This window comes from Bactrocera dorsalis, chromosome 3 (assembly GCF_023373825.1).
Source record: "Bactrocera dorsalis isolate Fly_Bdor chromosome 3, ASM2337382v1, whole genome shotgun sequence".
NCBI lineage: Eukaryota > Metazoa > Arthropoda > Insecta > Diptera > Tephritidae > Bactrocera > Bactrocera dorsalis.
In genome coordinates, this window is record NC_064305.1 from 63,119,740 (window position 1) to 63,140,355 (window position 20,616).

Genomic DNA, 20,616 nt, shown 5'->3' on the forward strand with positions numbered 1-20,616 from the left:
ATGCATCAATTTTGCTTGTTTACATACCCATTAAGCCAGAATTTTGTACGCTTTCAATTTAAGATCTCGACGTAAAATGCGCTAAATCGTTCCATACGTCTATCCGAGTTGCTGCGAACGGCGCCGAATCAACTCTCCATGGTCTTCATGTACACTTTCAGCTACGGCTGCTATATTTTGCTTACTGCCTGCTGGACGTGGTTTATTCGGTCGAATATTATTCAATAATGAATGCTGGCTCTCAAGTTGGGTGATGGTGGCGAATAGTACGTTCAGTAGGCCGATTTTGTTGACCATAAGTTGAGCGAAGGGCGCGAAGCATATTCTTTACTGAGCCTAAGCTTTCGTAATAAAGTTAAACGATTTGTAACTATTGTTCAGGTATAAGTCTTTGCACGATGAAGCGACAAACAATACTGAACAAAAATAACATGACAGCTTGGCATGACTCACGCGTGATCTGTCAAAAAATGTCTATTGAAAAAAGTATCTCTCTTTGGATCACGCTCAAAGGATAGAAAATTTCTCTTGCAATAATAGCGTCATCCTGTGGCGAGCCTAAGCACTTATCGCACCGCCCCTGTATATACCTCTGTAACTTCATATAGCTGTATAATTCTCGCTAAAGCCGCGCTGAGTAGAAAAAATTGCAAAAATGTGCAAACATCATAAATAATTAGTCGGCTGAAGAGCCGGCAGTTGTCAAGCTGCTGCAAGCTTTATTTGTAGGCTGTTACTATGCCGCTGTTTGTCGCTATTGTTGTTATTATTGTGGCAGCTTTAATTACACACACATACGTACGCATACACATACACATATGGCGAGAAGCCATATTTGCGCGCGTAATGAATTCACTTTTGTTGCAAGTGCAGCAAACCAGACTTTAATGAATGTCCAAATGCGGTTGCTGCCACCGTTGCGGCGGCTGCTGAACAATGCAACAACAAGTCTGTAGGTATGCGCGTCCAGTACATTAATTGTTGCAACGATAGTGAAGAATGCAACAGTCGGCAGGATAATGTTGCAGCGTGACCATGGGCGGATATGCGGCTAGCTGATTAAAAACAAAAGTTGGCGAAAGCAAAGAATTAACGCTAATTACATACATTTACACATATTACCACCAAACTTACACATACCAAGTATGCTTATATATAGTATATATGTACAGTTATGGACAATAAAATAGAATCATCCGTGGTACTAATTTTCCGTTCTCAAAAAAATTATGAATTTGATTTAAATTCAACTAAGTTATATTTTTATTATGTACTTCATATCAAGTGCTATTGGTAGCAGTAAAAATATTGGAACAAAAGAATTCATAAATATTACAAAAACAAAGGTAAACAATATATTTCAAAAATTCGATGGACAAAAAAATAGAATCAAAAACTTTTTCAATAAAAGAAAAATATTTTTTTAAGGGAACTAATAGAAAAATTGGTAGTACATTGTAGTGTATTCTTAATCGTGTAATCCCGATGCACATCTTCTAAGCATAGACCTAATTAGGCTACCGAAAGTGTTCTGTGGAACAGAATACCAGACCTTTGGACCTTCTCTCAGAATTCTGCTCTATTTTTCGGTTTAAGGGGTGCAATATTTTCCTTAACAATTTTCCGTAAGTTTTTGATGAGATTCAGATCTGCTGATTACTCTGGCCAAGCCATAAGGCTAGCACCATGATCTGAAAACCATTTTTTGGCAAGACCCGAAATATGTTTCGGGTCGCTCTCTTGTTGGAATTGCCAAAATGCAAAGCCAATTCCAGTCAGCATTTGAGAATATGAGATTATCTAAAACCTTAACCTATATATGGCGGTCTATGTTTTCTTGTATCCAAAATATAGGTCCCGGAACACAATATGAGAAACAATACTAAACCATTATATTGCCCCCACAGCGTTTGAAAGACCTAGTCGTGTAGCGGACGCACATTTCTTTGTTTTTTGGACGTCGGACTCATGCATAACTATCATTTCCTATCATATTAATTTTGCATTGAGACTATAAAATATCGAACCATTTTTTCTTAATTTTCAGCTCCGCCCTAATTAATGTGTCGTTTTGCAAACTGAGTACGTTTGTATCTATGCCATTTTCTCAGCATTGGCACCTTTCGAGACCATGTGCCAAAGCAATTTTTCTCCACAAGTCGTCTTCTTACTGTTCTCGAAGAAATTTTTGCAAATAATTCTTATTGAATGGCTGCAGAGGTCTTTAACGGTACGCGCATCGGCAATCATGCAATATTTCGAACGACTTGCGCAGTCATTTTTTTGTGATCGGGGTATTTTTTCAGACATTTTAAGGCATTAAACACAAATATTTGAGACATATTTCATATATTTGCAATTTGCCGTTACGCGTGACCCATTCCTTGCAAATTTTGGACGCACAATCTTTCCCCCTCTAAACAATGTTTTGCTCGACCCATTTTTTTAAATAAATTCATAATTGATACAATTATTCATTCCACAGATCTAATTAAGTTAATATAACCACTTTTTACGCTTTTTCAATTCAAAATTTTTCATTTACGAAACTATTTCCGCTATTGATTCTATTATTTTGTTACTAAGCACGAGGCACGCTATTTACACTTTTTAAATTACAGTTAACTGTAAAACTCGACAATGCTATCTTTTCCTCTTTTTTAAAAGTACATATTATTGCCTTTGTTATTATGCCGAAAAGTTACTACATAGATGAAAATTTTCAAAAAAATTATGATATTGTTTCAAAGCAACACCTTTGATTCTATTTTATTGTCCATAACTGTATGTACCTATGTCACATGCACACATACTTAGATAAGTGGGAATAAGAGCAAGCATATACTTACTTTGTTGCAAAAGAGAATTCGTATGTATATACATACAACTTGTTGCTGCGCCTGTGGCATGAACAAAAGCTGCAACAACGCAAATGCCTGCCTTTTTTCAATTTTCATCTTCCTGTTTCATTCTTATCTCTTTTTTGTTATTGCTGCGCATTTCCGTTTGTGTTATCAACACTTTTGCCTCTTATTCATAGTACTTGAGGTGGACTTAATGCAAATGAAACAAGTCAAATAAGGCAATGTTAAGCTAGGAAGCAACCGATCGTTAGAAATTCTTGATTGTAGAGATCTTATATGATTAAAAGGCCCATCGTTTGTCTAAAATTTACAAAAAAATATGAAAGAAAACAACTATTTCTTAAGCAGTCTTCGATTCAACATTTTTTTGATTTTACCCTAACCTTGAATGGAGTTGCCCCTTGATCTGAAACTCGAGGGTCCTTGACGATCATTCCTTTTCTGATCATAGGCATATTGGGTTCAGTCTAACCTGAGAAATTCTGCCTAGAACGTCTTTTAGAAATCCTAGGAATACAAACTTGAAAATGTAACGCCAGAGGCTCCGAGAAACTCTCACATCCGCGCCTTAGGTGGGCTCATTGGTCTCAACCAACACGCCAGACTTGTGGATCGAAGTCTTCAGCTTGGCTTGTAAAACTCCACGGGAAAGCTCCTGTCCACTGAAGCACCGAAGGGCAGAGAGAATCTGGTATGGTAGACCACTATCGGTACATGCGCTGTCGCAAAAGGCTTTTAGCTCAAAATCGATCGCAAAAGATCTTGTGATCTCTGTGCCCTCAGTAAGGTCAGCTTCTCCCGAGTTGTGAGGCTTTAAACAGGCCATTGCCTTATTGGCGTCCATCTGTAAAGCTGGGAAATCTGCAAAAGCTGTATGGAAGAAGTAAATGAGGTGGAAACAACTCAACATTTCCCTCTTGACTGTCCTACGTTTGAGATATCAAAACATAAAAACTTGGGAGCGCATACCTATGCAAATTTGTACTGTCTACTAAGCGTTTTGCTAATTTATAAGTTCGAACACAGGTGTTCTTTTCTATGGCTTCACAAAAAACTACCACGGACGATCTCTATAGACCAACCATCTAATCCAACCTAATTTAACATTACCAGATTACCATAAAAACCGTATATTTGAAAATTATTCTACAATCTTCAATGTAGTCCCCTTGGGCAGCTATACAGCGATTCCAGCGCGTTTTCCATGCTTCGTAACATTTCTGGAACGCTTCGACTGGGAAGTCCGCGAGTACCCTCGTCACGGCCGCCTGGATGTCCGTAATCGACTCAAAATGGGTTCCATTGACCACCGATTTTGTTTTAGGAAACAAAAAAAGTCACAGGGTGACATGTCGGGCGAATAAGGCGGCTGTTGCCACACAGCGATACTGGGACACGCTGAGGGCGGTGTGGCACGGCGCGTTGTCGTGATGAAGGATCCAGTTACGAGCGATGCCTGGACGCACCCCGTTGACTCGTTTTCGCAATCTTTCGAGTACTTGGCATTAGTAGACTTGATTCACAGTTTTCTCCGGTGGAACGAATTCTTTGTGGACGATTCCACGGCTATCAAAAAAGGCAACAATCATCGTTTTCACCTTCGGCTTGCTCATGCGAGCTTTTTTCGGGCGGGGGGCGCGCGGAGACAACCATTGTGAGCTTGAGCACGACTAAGAGCACTATCACCATACCTTCTTACAATTTGAGCGTTCGTTTCCGAAGCTGTTTCGCCCAATCTGGCGCAAAATTTTATCCCGACGCGTTGCTCTTGATTTCGTTTTTCCATTTTCGTGACGAACACTACAAACACACGTCTACTCAACTTGACGCAGCAGGCACAATGGTAAAGCAACCAAAAAGTAATCGAGTCTTGCTCCGCAAGGAAGAAAGAGTAGGCAGAGAAAGGTATTGCCAACAACTCCAAGACATGCATCATGCCAAGTTGCTAACCTCAGGAGGTTTAAATATTTAATCAACCTCCCTAGTGACAAATTCATGTTACTTGTCGCATTTTGCACTGGCCATTGTAAGCTGAAGAAACACTTACATGACATAGGCCTAGCTTCTTGCCCAATTTGCCGACTCTGCGATAGGGAGCCTGAAATTCTAGAACATCTACTAATTGACTGCATAGCTGTTTGCAGACGCAACATTAAAGCCCTTGGATCCATGTTTCCAAATAGGGAATACTCCGTCTCAGAAGCACCAAGCAGTATATTGGAATTTGTCGATATGCTGGGGCTAAGTGGGTCGTTGTGTCTTATGAAAGGACACAATAGAACTAAGGTCGCGTTGCAATCCTCATATATTTATTTTATCTGTTATACGTACCAGGCTTTATAATTTTCGGTCTTGTAATAATATTTTTTCAATATACCCGTATCCTAGACTCAGTAAAAATAGGTTTTGAAGCACTTTCTGCATAATTTAGCCAGCCTGCATTTGGCTCCCAGCTTGAGTGCCTTTTATACAACTATACTATACATTATTTATGTGGCACTTGTTGTTGTATGAACAACAAATATTACCATATCTACTTATATATAGACACCTGGACCCGTGCAAATGTGTCGGCGCATAAGAGTTGTCAACGCGGCTGTCAAGTGCGACGAGCGACTGCCAAGTGCGACGGGCGGCTGTCAAATGCGTTCAGCAGCAACATTGTTTAAAACAGGGTTGTATTTATGTTGCGAGTTGTTGCTGTGCTTTCCTTAGTACAAGCGGTTTTTTTCTACTTTTATAGTTTCACATGTTATAGCTTTTATTGTGCTCTTTTTATTGCTGCTCACTTTACTCTTCATCGTCGCATTCTATTCTTTCAAAGACATCGCTTTCCATTTCAAATTCAACATTTACGATTCAACAATTCTTTGCGCGGAAAAACAAAACGAAAGTATAATTTTAGTGCTTTCATAAAAATGCACGACTTTCACTTGACACGGTGGTCGTGGCTCCCAGTGAGATACAGGGTAGGCCATTTAAAGTTGACCCATCTGGCAACGCTGTAACTTTTAACAGCGCTGACAAATCGGCTAATGTCATACCGCGTTAGAAGCGTCATTTGAAGACAATTTATACCATGGAACAGTACACTCCAAAAGAACGCGCTGAAATTGTTCAGCTTTATATTCAAAATAACTTTTCAATTGTGTTAACGACGCATAATTCATAAAGATTTGAAGATGTTTCCATATAAAATTCAAATGGCACAAAAACTAAACCCAGCTGATTATCCGCGACGCCTTAATTTTGGCAAATGGGCCATCGAAATGGCTGAAAACGATTGATATCGAAAAATGGTGATGTTGACTGGCCACCGAGATCACCAGATTTGACGCCACCAGACTTTTATTTGTGGGGTTATTTGAAATCCAAGGTATACGCTAATAAGCCAAAGACCTTAGCTCAACTGAAAGCCAACATTCGACGTGAAACAGCCGCCATATCATCCGAAACATTGGCCAAAGTCATGGAAAATGTCGAAAAAAGAGTGCATTTAGCTGTCAAAGCTAAAGGTGCCCATTTACGCGATCTAATTTTTAAATATTAGCTGAAACAAATCCCCTTGGACCAAAATAAATTATTTTTGAAATGAACAAAAAACATTGTTTTCTTTTGTTCTTTTTTTTTAGAAACAAATGGGTCAATTTTAAATGGCCTACCCTGTACTTTGATGCAAATGTCTTACGCAGGATGTAACAAGTTACAAAGAGTATAAAGAGAAAAACAAAAGCACGAAAATCAGTACAAGAAAACAAGAAACTATTGTTATATAAGAAGACTATGGAATGATAATTCACAACTGATTATTGTTCATATGTAACTTGGGCCTTATACTATACGGCTCTTAGGTCCTTAATTACGATCTTCAACTATATTGTTAGGGAAGCCTAACAGTCTTATATACGATAGATACTCCAAAATGACAGCGCTTATCTTAAGACATCTAAAGCACTCAGGAAATTATGACAAAATACAAATTATCATTAACTATGGCGTATGATAGTAATTTAAAGACTTTAGAAGGACCACATCTTTAAAAATATGTAGGAATATGTATTTACTCGTACAGTTTTTTAAAGCATGGAGGAACTAAACGGTAGGAAGGAGTAATCGAACTGTTCCAGATGATCTTCGAAGTCATACCACAGTCATTCGGACGCCGCAAAGCCTTTCGTTAATACCAGATCATAGGAGGTTTTTGTCAAGTGGTATTCAGACTGTCCGCTTATGTTCTCTATAATCTTTGTTACGGGGATCTATCTAGAAGCTCAATATAACTTAATTTCATTTTACTCAGTTGTAGCCTTCATTTCAAACTTATGGCTCTAGAGGCTATAACCTGTTGTACCTGCCAAAGCCGACCAGTAGTAGGTATGGATTATATTGAAGAAACCTCATATTACCCTACCACCATGAGGAAGGATTGAGATAAACATCCTATTGAGCATCAGTGATGTAAAATTTATATTTACATGAAGGGTTTTAACTGAACTTGAAAGAAGGCTTGGAGTAAATATTATCATATACATACATATACCTCGAATATATGTAATTTCCTTTCGTACTTTGTGGATCACTATGGACTATTGAACCTCTTCTCAAAATATGGTGCACATAACTAAACCTAATAAGCCCTATAGAGAGCCTAAGGATGACTTAAGTACTAGTAATATGGCCCAAAGTAATTTAGTATTAGTTTAACTAACATGGTCTAACCTAATTGAACGGAACTTCGGATTTGCAGAGTATTCTAACATAAATTAAACTAACCTTCTAACACCTCTTCTAGCCCAAATCTTCTTCTTCTCATTGACTTCTTCAAGTGCTTCGTAGATTGTGTGAATACAACAAAGAAGCAATACCAAAATAACCCATGATAACAACATAACCAACAAAATTGTCCCGTCATATTCAGTGAAGTGCAAAGACGATTCAATTTCGAGCTCAAAGTTTGTAGCACCTGAGCCAGACTAGCGAGATAAAATTGTTTAACCCATCTGCTAGAGATTTCTCTTATTATTTTTGTCATTTTTATTTTATTTTCAACTTTTTATTGACACTTCTGTATTTTTGTTTGCCACTTTGTTGTCGTTGTCTGTCAACTGTCATGAATTTCTTACATTTTATCACTTTTTACCGTTTGCTGCATTTTTTAGTACGCGCATTACACCAAATTGCTGTGTTTTCAACACGTCTCGCACTTGAGATGCTCTCTTAACCACGTTTTACACGCTGCGATATCACGATTTGCCGATTTTCGCGCATTTTCGCATCCAATTGCAACTGTCACATGCAGTTTCGCTCGTAAATATATCGAATGTGGTGATTTTACTCGAATGCAACTGCAAGTACATGAATTTTTCAGTTTTAGATTTGAAATTGCTCGCGTTGACTGCAGTGAATGCGGCGAAATGTTTGAGCGCAAATGCTCCGTTTTTGATTGACTGTAATAAAAATCATAATTGACAGCTGCGAGATGGTGTGTTGTGTACTTGTTGCTGGTGTTGTTATTTTTGCTTTGTTTCTTGCCTTTTTTGTGTTTCTTATATAGTAGTTCATTGGCCTCGATCATGCCTGAGATTGATCACAGTATCCAATAGACAATGCCTTCTAATATAGGTCCCGATTGTAAGGTTACTTGAAACTTCGAAGTATATTTCCTCCTTGAAATATTCTCTCTTATGTTGTAGGATGATATTGTATGCAAAAACAAGGCTAATATTCCCCTACCTTCAACATTTTCCAATGCTAAAAAATATTCTATAATGAATAAGGGTTGCCATTATAGCGCCTGATGTCAATCGAATGTTGTTATGAACCTAATTCTTTAATATTTCCGTCCAGCGAGGAATTTTGGGTTTTTAGTTGTCTACTTAAATTGCCTAAAAATACTTAAAGTTCGATTTCATGAGAGAAATTCCAATAAAGATGCATCTGGTAATCCACACAATGTTACACACCCCTAAGCTTTAAGAAATTAGTTTTAACACGTATGGAAGGGCTAAGTTCGGGTGAAACCGAACACTTTATACTCTTGTAACTTGCCAGAATCAAAGCCAGGGAAATAATTTAAGATGAAAAACGTTAACCAGAGGATCGGTATGTAAGCAATTTTATATATACAAACACTCTATATAAGTCATAAACTGGCCGAAGAATTCGGCATAAGATTTATTAGAAAAACTAAAGTCATCGTACGTGGTATGTGGGAGTTGGGGTAATATCGACCTGATCTTATCTATTAATAATCATTCCAAGTACTAAAAAACAATTTTAATTTGAATGAAGGTCTAATATTTTTTTGAAGTCTTAGCAACCTCCAATCTCAATCTCTTGAGATACTCTTTCCATGACGTAACATTAAGTGAGTGGATCTTAAAATAATCTGCTATAATTTTGAATGTGTCTTTGATAATGCCAACACTTGGGAAACAAAGCACAAGTTTTGATATTTTATTGTCCTCATATCAATCTTCATTTATCTACTGTTTCGCAAAATATAACTGTCGTTTTCTTCAGTGTATACAACACTCTAAAATAAAGATAAAAACTAATTAAGATCTCTTGAAAAAGATTTGCATCAAGTGAACATTAACATAGCAAGAGACATAAACATAAACATAGACATAGACATAGACATAAGCATAGAAAAAATCTGGCAGTTAATTACGCGTACCTTGAGGAAATTTTGAGGAACGTATACGAAATATACCAAAATGAAAATATAGTGATTTCTTCAAACTAATCGCATCAGCTTACCTACAATTTATTGCCTACCTACTCAAAGATTAGAAATTAAAAAGTTGTTCTGCAAAACTTTAAATGAACTAAACTAACTGTACTGAAAGAATTGGAAAACCAGATGGTTTCTATTATAATAACTTTTTCACTTCAGCTTTCTAACTATATAAGTTTGAAAGCTGAAGAAGTTTGCAGTGAATACCTTCAGAAAAATTTTAAATTTTCGAGGTCATATGTGACTTGTGTAATCTGACTCTTCAACTCTCGGTATTTGTTCGATTCCGCGCACTTTTCATCGTACCAGCTGTAATTTGCCTTTTCCGAAAACTAATAATTTCATCTGTAGCTGTACGTAAGGAGCTTGAAATGCCGTCCCAACGTTCCCCTATAACGAATTGAGTACTCTCAGAGAGCAGGAGTGCGAGCCGAGTAGAAAATCGTTCGGCTGTTTGTAGCTTTTCGATGTCGAATCTTCCTAATGTTTGTTGACTGCAAGAAGATAGTAGTCCGAGTTAATGGTAGGACCTCGGAGCGAACACACGTCTCAAACACTGGAGATATTTCTTCCTTCTATCACAACATGATCGATCTGGTTGGTGGCTTTTCAATCCGGAGACCGCCAGGTAGCTTGGTGAATTTTTCTTTGCTGGAATCTGATACTACAGATAACCATATTTCGGGCCCCGGCGAAGTCGATCAGCCTGAACCCATTTGGGGATTTTTCATCGTGGTGGCTGAATTTACCGACCATTGTGCCAAAGATACTTTCTTTGCCTACCTTGACGTTAAAGGCACTAAGCACGATTTCGAAATCGTGGCGGGGCTGCTTTCATAGGTGCGCTCCAAGCGCTCAAAATATATCTTTGGTCACATCGTCCTTATCTTCCATGGGGTCGTGTGCGCAAATTAACGATATGTTGAAGAACTTCGCTTTGACGCGGATTGTGGCTAGACATGCATCCATCGGGGTGGATGCCAAGACTTAGCGACGGAGTCTCTCTTCCACCACGAATCCAGCTACGAATCTCTCACTGAATTTATGAATCGATTTTGATCACTCCCAAGTGAATGGTGCTCAAAGAACTTTCCTCACTTTCGTGAACTTCTAAACATGGCTGCATCATCCAAAAAAAACGGAATTTAATTCTACCAGTTTTATATATCAAGTGATTTCTAGAGTTCTGGTTATGGATTTTCAGTTTATTTAACATCCTCGGTTATTTTACGCTGAAAATATCTGCTGTGTTTTTATTTAGCGTTCTTAGCACCCTGATTTCACTTTCAATTCTTCAATATGTCACGACGCTAAATATTTCCTGCAGGGTAGCTATCAACAAAAAAGCTTTCAAACTGCAATCCGCTATCATTGCTTGTATTTATGATTTAGTGGCTGTCTACGAATATTATCTAACAGTTTTATGTTCAGCCAGCGCTTAAAGTCATTTTAAACATATGTAGATGTGTCTAAACCAGTTTTTAAGTTTACAACGGTATTTGATTGCACATCTATATTGACTGGCTTTGTGACAGCGCGATGTCAAAATTAAGTTGGTAGATTATGCTATCAACAGATATTATCGCGCAGATCTTTAATTACTCATATATGCATAACACATTACACTCTGGCAATAGATTTGGTGTTCGAAAGCTGATGCTTGAAGACTTGCAATAAAAAAAAAAATGAAAAAAAAATAATAATAATAAACAAGGAAAAATGGTTATTTTATTTGCATCGAAACTATAATACCCTTCACAGGTGTATTATTTGTAGCATAAAAGAGCAGAAAAGTATCGTTACCTTGATTTTAATCGTTCAGTTTGTATGGCAGCTATATGCTAGAGTTACCCGATCTCAACAATTTTTTCGCCGATTCTACCGTTGGCTTGGTCAATAATCTGTGCCAAGTTTGGAGAAGATTTCTCGTCAAATAAAAAAGATTGTCATACAAGAGATGGATTTTAATCGGTGAGTTTGTATGACAGCTATACTTTTTAGTAGTCCAATACAGGCCATTTAGACAAATGGAGTTTTGCAAAATTTCAGATCGATAACTCAAAAATTAATGAACCAGTTCAGAGACAGATAAAGAGACATACATGGCTAAATCGACTCAGCTCCTCACGCTGATCATTTATACATAGGTTTTATTGGGTCTTCGACGTTTCCTTCTTTTACAAACTTTGTGGCAAACTTAATATACCCTGTTTAGGGTATAAAAATTTTTTAACAGCATAAATGTGCATATTTTTTTTTTTACATTGTGTATGTGTGCTGCTCGCTGTTGCTGCCACAAAGTCGCCTCAAAAATGCACTTGTTGCGCAAAAAGCAGTCAGCAATTAAACGTCAAGCGCCAAAATGACAAACCAAATAACGGTGATTGCAACTACTGAATTATAGCAACTCAATGCAGCCGAGTACACATAAAGCTGTGTGTGAGTACACATGTAATGCATGTACATATGTACGCCTGTGCACACCTACATTTGCAGCAAGTACATAAAATGGCAACACGTTGCTGCAATTTCGTTTAATTAATTTTTGCCAGCAAATTTTACACTTCTGCACTGCGTTGCAGTTCACTCGAAATGGTTATGCTGGTAGTACAATAAAATGCTCGACCATATGACCATATAAAAGTGAATATATTGAGAGTACATACATATACAAACATAAATATACATAACAAGTCCATGATTTTGTTGAGTTTATATTTTTGATACAAAAATCAACTTACAAAATTATATTTATATGCGAATGTTGTTGGTGTTTATATATGTTTGTGTATTTTGCAGCATTATTGACTTCTAGCAACATGTTGCATTGTTATAATTTTGGCCAAACCGCCTTGGCTTCTTTAGTTTTGGTATTATTAGTCATTAGTAGTGTTTTGTTTTATTCTTTGATAATTATCTTCTTATGATTTACAATGTGCTCAAAAAATAACGTTTTCGTTTTCAAAAGTGTATTTAGCGTTTATTGGCAAAAATATTGTAATTCATGAAAATACATTGCCTATTTTAACTTGACATCTTTAATGACAACTTTCAACTAAATTTACTAAATATTTCGTTTTAAAGAAAAACACGTTTTCTTGACAAAATTTATATATTATTACACAAAATAGCTGGCTATTTGAATAGATCGACCGGCAATCCATCGGCCTCAGTAGCTTTGTTGTTTCTCAGATGGATAATTGCTATTCGAACTTCTTCATGGCCTAGCAATGGAACGTCTGCTCCAACGTCATAGATTGGAGAACCGGGTTCACAATCTCCTGGTGTTAAGCTTTCACTGCCATTCAGCAGGCTGGAGAAGAGTTCACTCCATAATTTTAGTAAGCTCCGGGCATCAGTCACTACATCACCTCTGAGGGTTCTACAAGAGTATGTTTCGGTCTTGAAACCTTCTTTTAGTCGCCCCATCTTTTCGTAGAAATTTCGAGCATTACTCCTATCGGTCAGCCTCTCGCCTTTTCTATCTGCAAATGCGTCTCGCTTCCTTCTTCAACTCTCGGTATCTATCCCATCCCGCCCATGTTCCGGTCGATTGTAATGTTGCAAGGTAGGCAGTCTGTTTTCTGTCCACTGGGACACGGCATCTCTCATCGCACCAGCTATTCTTTTGGCTTTATCGAAAACCGATGATTTCGTTTGCACCCCTTATATCAAGTTGACGAGTGCTCTCAGAGAGCAGGAGTGCAAGCCGAGTAGAGAATCGTTCGGTTGTCTGTTGTGATTGCAGCTTCTCGACGTCGAACCTTCCTTGTGTTTGTTGACGTGCGTTTTTTGTTGCATGGAGGTGGGTGCGTGTCTTGGCTGCAACAAGTGGTCGGAGTAGATGATAGGACTTCGAAGTGTACGCGCATAAAAAACACAGGAGACGTCTTCCAACTATCACAACATGACCTATCTGGTTGATGGCTTTTTGATCCGGAGACAACAAGACAGCTTGATGAATTTTACTACGCTGGAATCTGATAATCATATTTCGGCCCCCGGCGAAGTCGATCAGCCTCAACCCAGTTGGAGATTTTTCATCATGGAGGCTGTATTTACCAACCGTTGTGTCAAAGACACCATCTTTGCTTACCCTGACTTTAAAGTCGCCAAGCACGATTTTGACATCATAAGCCTCGACTGATATCGCCTTCAGTCCATTTTGGTTTTTTTCGGTTTCGGCTTATTTTTGCAGCGCTATTTGCTAGACTGTTTAACAGTTTTCCTAGTCGATACAGTGTTTGCAAAAGATTTAAGTCTTTTAGTGCGAGTTCCAAAACATTAACCAAAACGTATTGAATCGATCCATAACAGATGCTAAGATCCTCGGCTATCTCTCCCTTGCCTTTGCTATTCAAATAAAACGGTCTGTTTTCACAAAATTTGGCGTGGGTCATTTGCTAGGGCTGCAGTCTCCGAAGAAATTATTAAGATTAAGTTACCATAGAATATAGTTGCTGCACAAACTGACCTTTCACAGTTCTTGCGAAGGGTATTATAGCTTCGGGCAATCAAAAACGAAAATATTTATAGCTTTATTTAATTTTATAATATTGTGTTATTTACAATAAAATATGATTATACAAACTCTTTTTATAACGTTTTTGTACTGAACCAAAAACAGACCTGTGCATAAAAGTTGTTTCACATTCCAATTTTGGCGACAGAATTTTTTTCTCAAAAGCTTCTAACAAAATAAATTACCACACATATTTCACTCAATGCAAATCAACGAGCAAATTTGAATTGTTTGACAGAAACACGTCAACACAACATCAAAGTGAACAAATGCCATTTACGCGTCGTGGCCACTGCCAAAAAAACGCAAAATATTACACAAACAAACCATCAACAACATTCATAACTCAGCGGGCGCAATGTGGCCTTTGAAGAAATTACGATGACTTGTCACACAATGCCCAACAAAGTGAAGTCAAAGAGCCCACGCACCAAATGCCGCAACAAATTTTCACATAAGACACACACACACACACCCACCTACTAATTTCCTACACACTATTTGTTTTTGTTGCTGGTAATAACCCCGTTATTGGCGAATTAACGCATAATGGAGCGATTGGGTACCGCTGCCAAGTGGTGGCGTAGGCCATTGCTTGAAGAGGGTCCGAGGGTAAATAAAATGTACGCAATTTTGACAGAATACCTTCGACAGTGGGAGGCTAGCAGTGCTGGCTTATAGAGAGTGCTCCAAAAGCGCTTGATTATGCAAATAATTTAATTTACCACTTTGATGCACGAAATCAAATGAAGTGGCTTGAGTGAGCGCTTATAAGTATACTCGTATATGTATTTACTTAACTGTGTAAACAAGTGAAGAGTAAGGGCATATAACTCTACCATCATTCAACTAAAATGCGTCCAAAATACAAAAATATTATATTTCATTCGAAATTCGGTACAAATGCCAAAAAATGTGAAAGTTACAGACTGAAATATCTAACAAAGAATAGAACTCTACATATAGCAACATCTATCAGTAGAATTAATTGAAGTGCTCAGAGCCAGCGTTTTAATATCTAATCGAACCGGCTCAACGACGTAGTCTTAAGATCATTGCATAAGTAGTACTCATATCAAGATCAATGTAACCTAACTTCAAGTTTGGACCAGGTATTAAAGGTTCACTTGGGCTATAATTTCATTTTATTCCAATTTAAAATAAATGAAGGTAAAAGTGATTAGGATATAAAAATTCTAAGCCTAAGTCACCCGCGCTTTATTATTCCCAAGCAGATGTTGAAATACTTAATTTCATGTTATCATTGTAAAGTGTGATCCATTTCAAGGTTCCCTCTTTTTTTAAAGAAAAAAATACAGGCATTCAAAATTAATTGGGAATGTTTATTATCATTCGAAAAAACAACCTTTGACCTTATGACATTTCGACTGCCAACTGAGGAATAACACGCGTGATGTTTTGCTTTAAAGCCTGAATCGAAGCGGTCCGCATATACTTTAGACTTTACTTATCCTCACAGGAAAGAGTCTAAAGAAGTGTGATAGCACTCGATTTTATCATAGTGGCCAATTCGACTGGCTCAAAACATGAAATTATCTGCTCACCGAGGTGTTCTCTCAATAATTCCATCAATTGATGCGACATGTGGGAAGCGACGCTGTCTTGTTGACACCAAAATATGGCCGAGATCTCGGGCTTCATTGACGGTTACGTTCTCACAGGCATCATTTTTGATGAAATTTGGTGTGTTCATATCCACCGTTATCTTCTGGATAAAAGCTCATCAATCGCTTTAGGTTGCTTTTCGTGTCAAATGCGACAAGTTTGCCTAAATACTGAACAAAAACAACATAACAGCTTGATTCGCTTCACTCGAGATCTGTCAAAAAAATGTTATTGAAAAACGCAGTTCTAGTTGGATCAGCCGTTACAAGTAATTTAGCCACTGCAGATTAAAAAAAAAATCTAACTAAACTCTTTATCCTTGATATTTTAAGGGCCATTTTCTCTGACACTTCCTTTTGGAAGAGTACTATTGCTATTTAAGTGAGTAAGTATAACAATGGGAGTTTTCTTAGTGCCAAGAAGAAATAAAACATCTGAAAATCTTGGAGGCCTTGCAACAGGTCCACACACATGATAAAACGCTTAGCAAAATTTGCTTCTTTAAATTGTTTGTTTCGTTGGATATATTGCATGTGTCAACATCCTCCAATACAGTCACAAAAAGGTCATTAATCATTTCTCTGAAATCTGCTCATATTTTCGTGTAAAAATCGAGATCATGCGACGCTCTTGATGATCGTTCTGCTTCTTGCACAAGTTGATTTTTGTAAGCCCGAAAACCGATATCCTTCCGTAAAATAATTCATAAAGTGGAGGAGCACAGATCCCATTAATGCGTGCATCCAGCTCCATTAGGATATTATTGCTGTTGTTTTAGCGGCAGAAAACAATCCTGAAGTAATTTCGAAAAATAGTGCCGAGTTGACAGTTCTTGGGCAGATAATAATCCGGGCCTGTTCCTTCGTTCCAGTTACTTATACCCATCTGAAGTACGAACGGACCATTAAAGTCTTTAGTGGGCACTGTTCAGCGTCACTGATTCATTAAATAGCTTCGCACAAACGACACATAATACTCAATATTATTCCTTGTTGACAGTTTGGCTGGTCGAAAGGAATTCGAAGTGCACAGCATCTTGATAATCGAAGAAAACTTTCAACATAACCTTGATTTTGGCTTGCTTTGACGTGATTTTTTTCGGCTTGGCTCACCTTTGCCACGGCATTCGGCCGATACCGGGCCAAGACTCATCGCTAGTAATAATATGTTTCATGATGTCCTGGTAGTCGGAAAGCATTGTTTCACAGACGTTAACGCGACGTCGTTTTTCGAAAAAAATTATTGATTTTGGAGCCAATCGTGTTTCTTAGATCCAATTGATATTTCTAAATGGTTTTCACTAGTCCTTCCGATACTCCAACGATGCCAGTAAGACCTCTGACTGTAAATCGTAGATTATCATGCACCAGTTCCTTGACCTCTCTGAGCATGGTTTGCCGTCAACTTGTTCTCGACTCTCCTTGAATAATTTGTACCAATCAAAAACACTTGCCTACAGACAAACAATTATCACCTAAGATCTTTTCCAACACCAAATCTAGCGAAGATTCTTTGATGAATATTTTCACTCATCATTTAAACACCGAATTTACTTTATGTACTTCAGAAAGACAAGCGTATACTAAACATTAATGATTATTTTGATGTGACATTTGGCACAGATGTTACTGACAGTCCAACCTAGTAAAAAATTATTTCGACGACCGGATTTTCGTTCGAAGTTTAAATTTAAAAATCTTACTATTTTTTGCCCACAATATCTGTTGTATGTACAATATCCCGACATTTATGTAAATAACTTACTAATTACGAGTTTTCTTTATTTCTGCGTTCGTTTCTGTTACCATAAGTAGACCATGATATATGGATTACGCATTCCAGTGCCATGAATACCTCAATAAAGTCAATGCGATGAAAGTTTTGCGTACAGAACGAGCTCAAGGGCAATGAATCAAGTTGAACAAGAATGTGCTGATAAGAGGGTTATTAAGAAGTGTGTTAATAAAAAATAATGTAATTTTCTTTGTATTTTATATTTTTAAAGAGTCACAATATGTATTTTTTTTGAAAATAAATTCGGACTAATGCAAAATATAATGAAATGCCACAAATCACTTCGAATAATAGTTTAAACTTTTTTTAACCATAAAAATATTTCACAAAATACTCATGGTGTGTGTATTACATATCGACTGCGCCTCGGCAGGAACCATTTACGCGAGCCCACAATTGACCGTTAACAAACCAGGTTGTATCCACGGCATACTCACCAATCGGGAATGGCAATTTCACCAAATCGCTGCTGAGACGAAATTTATCCAATATTAAATCGTGCTGAAAAACAGTTCATATTTTTGAAAAAAAGTTTTAATTAAGAATTAGTTTTAATTAATAAATAAAATTTAAAAAATATTGAAAATATTAATTAGTGAAAAATAAAAAAATTGTATATAAGAAAATTTAAGTAAAAAAAAATATTTGAAATAAAAAAAATTAAATAAAAAATATTAAAATTAAAATATTATTATATATATTTTGAGTCATACTAATATCAGTTTTAAAAGAGTTTTGTTGACTATATTTTTTTGATATTTTTTTATATTTTTTACGACCTTTTATTTGATATGTTTTTAGCACTTACATCATACGGACAGGTATGGTTAACATTACTGTACTCCTTCATTATGTTGTAGAAGAACTCGGCCACAGGATTTGCTCGCGTATTTTTCATAAATTTACAAGCGTCAAAGTGGACTTTATACAGGAAAGGTTTCCAACCATTGGCACGCTTTAGCAGGCGAATAGAAACCTTAAAAATATAATATTGGTTATGTTTTTAAATTTTATTTTAAAATATATATAAGAGTATATCATATATGCTTTATAATTCACAATAAAATTAAGTATATTCCAGAAATCGAATTTTTTATATTGCTATAAGCAGTTGCCGGTTTTAAATTTTTCGGTCTGTTACTCACATTCGCTTCCCGGCCAACCTCCTTCAGTTGCGCATGCACTTTCATGTAACTGTCCTCGCCACGCACTGCCTTCAAGAAGCATGATTTGAAGACTATCTTTGACTTGTCGTAAGAGTGACACCTTACATTGGAAAATTTGCAAAACGAGTCGCAAAGCTATAAGTTAATGAGATAAGCACATTCTTACATTTATTTTAAAATAAATAATTCTTTATTTCATTTGGAGTACAATATCAGTTACAAACTCACCGCATGATCCAGCAATAACACAAAGGAAAATATGAAAAAAAAGGAAAATTTAGCTGCGGATAAAGTTGCTGAAAATTTCATTTTCAATTTAAAATAGTTTTTACTAATTTCTAGTTAAAAAAAAATTATAAAAATTTATTTTTGCCACGAGTTGCTTGCACCTTTTTCGATTGTAAATTTATAAATGACTTTTCGCTTGCCATCCCCAAAGCCTCATTAGCTGAACATTTTCACGCACTTAATGTTTTTTTAATTACTTTATAGTGAATTTAAACTATTTTCATAAATATTTTTGTCTGTCCAGGTATATTGTTTTTCCACCATACCCAAATTTGTTTTATTCTAATTTAATAATTGCTTTTGGTTGACACGCTGTCGTTAGCCAGATCAATTAGCACTGTTTTCTGATTAACGCAAGTGCTTAAATGTAATATATTTCCAAATTTATAAATACAGTGAAACCTGTGTAAAATGAATTCTAATTTTCGTCAGACAAGTGTTAGACAAGGGAGGTCGACATCTCTCGCGAGCTCGTTCGAATGATTCTGGTGGATATTTTGGGTATGAAACAGGTTCTTGCTCGAATCATCATCAAGCTAATGTTTTTTCCAAAAAGTATTACCGTAAACAGGTCTCTTTAGACATGCTTGATTGTGCGAATTCCGATTCCACATTCATGGGGAGCATTATAACTGCCAACGAGACATGGGTTTATGAGTTTGACATGCAAATAAGTCAACAATTATTAGAATGGATCCGAAAAAAAACGAGCTAAAACCGAATAAAAGCACCCCACTCAAATATCAAGATGATGCTCTTTGTCTTTTCCTTATTCGTGGTTTGATGCATCAGGAATGTGTTTCGGAGGGACAGACGGTCAATAAGGCAACCACCTCTATTGCGTGATAACATTCGACGAAAATGGCCGGAGTTGTGGAAGAACAATTAATGTATTTTGCGTTTTTTCTTGTTCCTCAAATAAGAAATTGTTGCTATGTGGAACACTTTTTCAGTCGATAGTGGAGATAGAACAAAATTTCGCTGAAGGAGCTGAAGGCCAGCTCAAAAAGTTCTTATGAAAAGCGTTTCGAGGACTGGAAAAATCGTTGGCATAAGTATATTAATCTGGTGTGGATTACTTTGAAGACGACAAAATAAATATTAATGAATAATTAAATATTTTGCGTTTCCGTAACTTTTTTGTCACAGTGTGTATGGGCCATTCCATCCAAAAAAAATTTTTCGTACGAAAATTTTATGTTCTTAGAGGCAAAATATTGGAAACGTATGTACTTTTTTTACTTGTATGAAAAATTTTAAAGTTAAGAATTTTTAAAATTTTAAATTTTGAGAAAATGACCTTCAATCATTTGGTTATATGAAAAACAAAAATGGTTCGCACAAAAAAAAATGTTGTAAATATTGGATGGAATAACCCATATAAAATACTTATGTATATGCATATGTTTAACTTCGGTGCCGTTGATTTAAAATTTGTTTCTTGTTTTTAGAGAAAATCAATATTGTACTGATTTTTGAAGAACCTATATCGACTGCTTCTCCCCTCAAGATTGATTTAAAAGTTCTTTAAGCATACAAGTACCTTTGTTAGTATTGTTTCTTTGTAAGTACTTTTTAATTAAGTTTGCAGAAAAGAGGAAAAGTCATCCTAGTATT

General features: G+C 36.7%; 2 protein-coding genes across 2 annotated transcripts in view; one reads left to right on the top strand and one right to left on the bottom strand.

The window, feature by feature from the left end:
* Positions 1–20,616, top strand: part of LOC105233078 (protein prickle) — a 182,216-nt gene that overhangs the window by 6,352 nt on the left and 155,248 nt on the right. The gene's annotated exons all lie outside the window — the stretch shown is intronic.
* On the bottom strand, positions 17,717–19,042 carry LOC105233080 (uncharacterized). Its single transcript, XM_029553331.2, has 4 exons — positions 18,940–19,042; positions 18,691–18,846; positions 18,354–18,521; positions 17,717–18,046 (listed from the first exon to the last, which is right to left on the bottom strand). The coding sequence occupies exons 1-4, from the start codon at positions 19,018–19,020 to the stop codon at positions 17,894–17,896; spliced, it is 558 nt and encodes a 185-aa protein (XP_029409191.2). The 5' UTR covers positions 19,021–19,042; the 3' UTR covers positions 17,717–17,893.

Bases quoted from the DNA above. Each gene is read 5' to 3' on its own strand.
- LOC105233080 (XM_029553331.2), bottom strand. From the start codon at position 19,020: ATGAAATTTTCAGCAACTTTATCCGCAGCTAAATTTTCCTTTTTTTTC. The intron at 18,847-18,939 runs GTGAGTTTGTAA...ATTAACTTATAG, and splicing joins TGTTATTGCTGGATCATGCG to CTTTGCGACTCGTTTTGCAA. The intron at 18,522-18,690 runs GTGAGTAACAGA...TATATTTTTAAG, and splicing joins AGGTTGGCCGGGAAGCGAAT to GTTTCTATTCGCCTGCTAAA.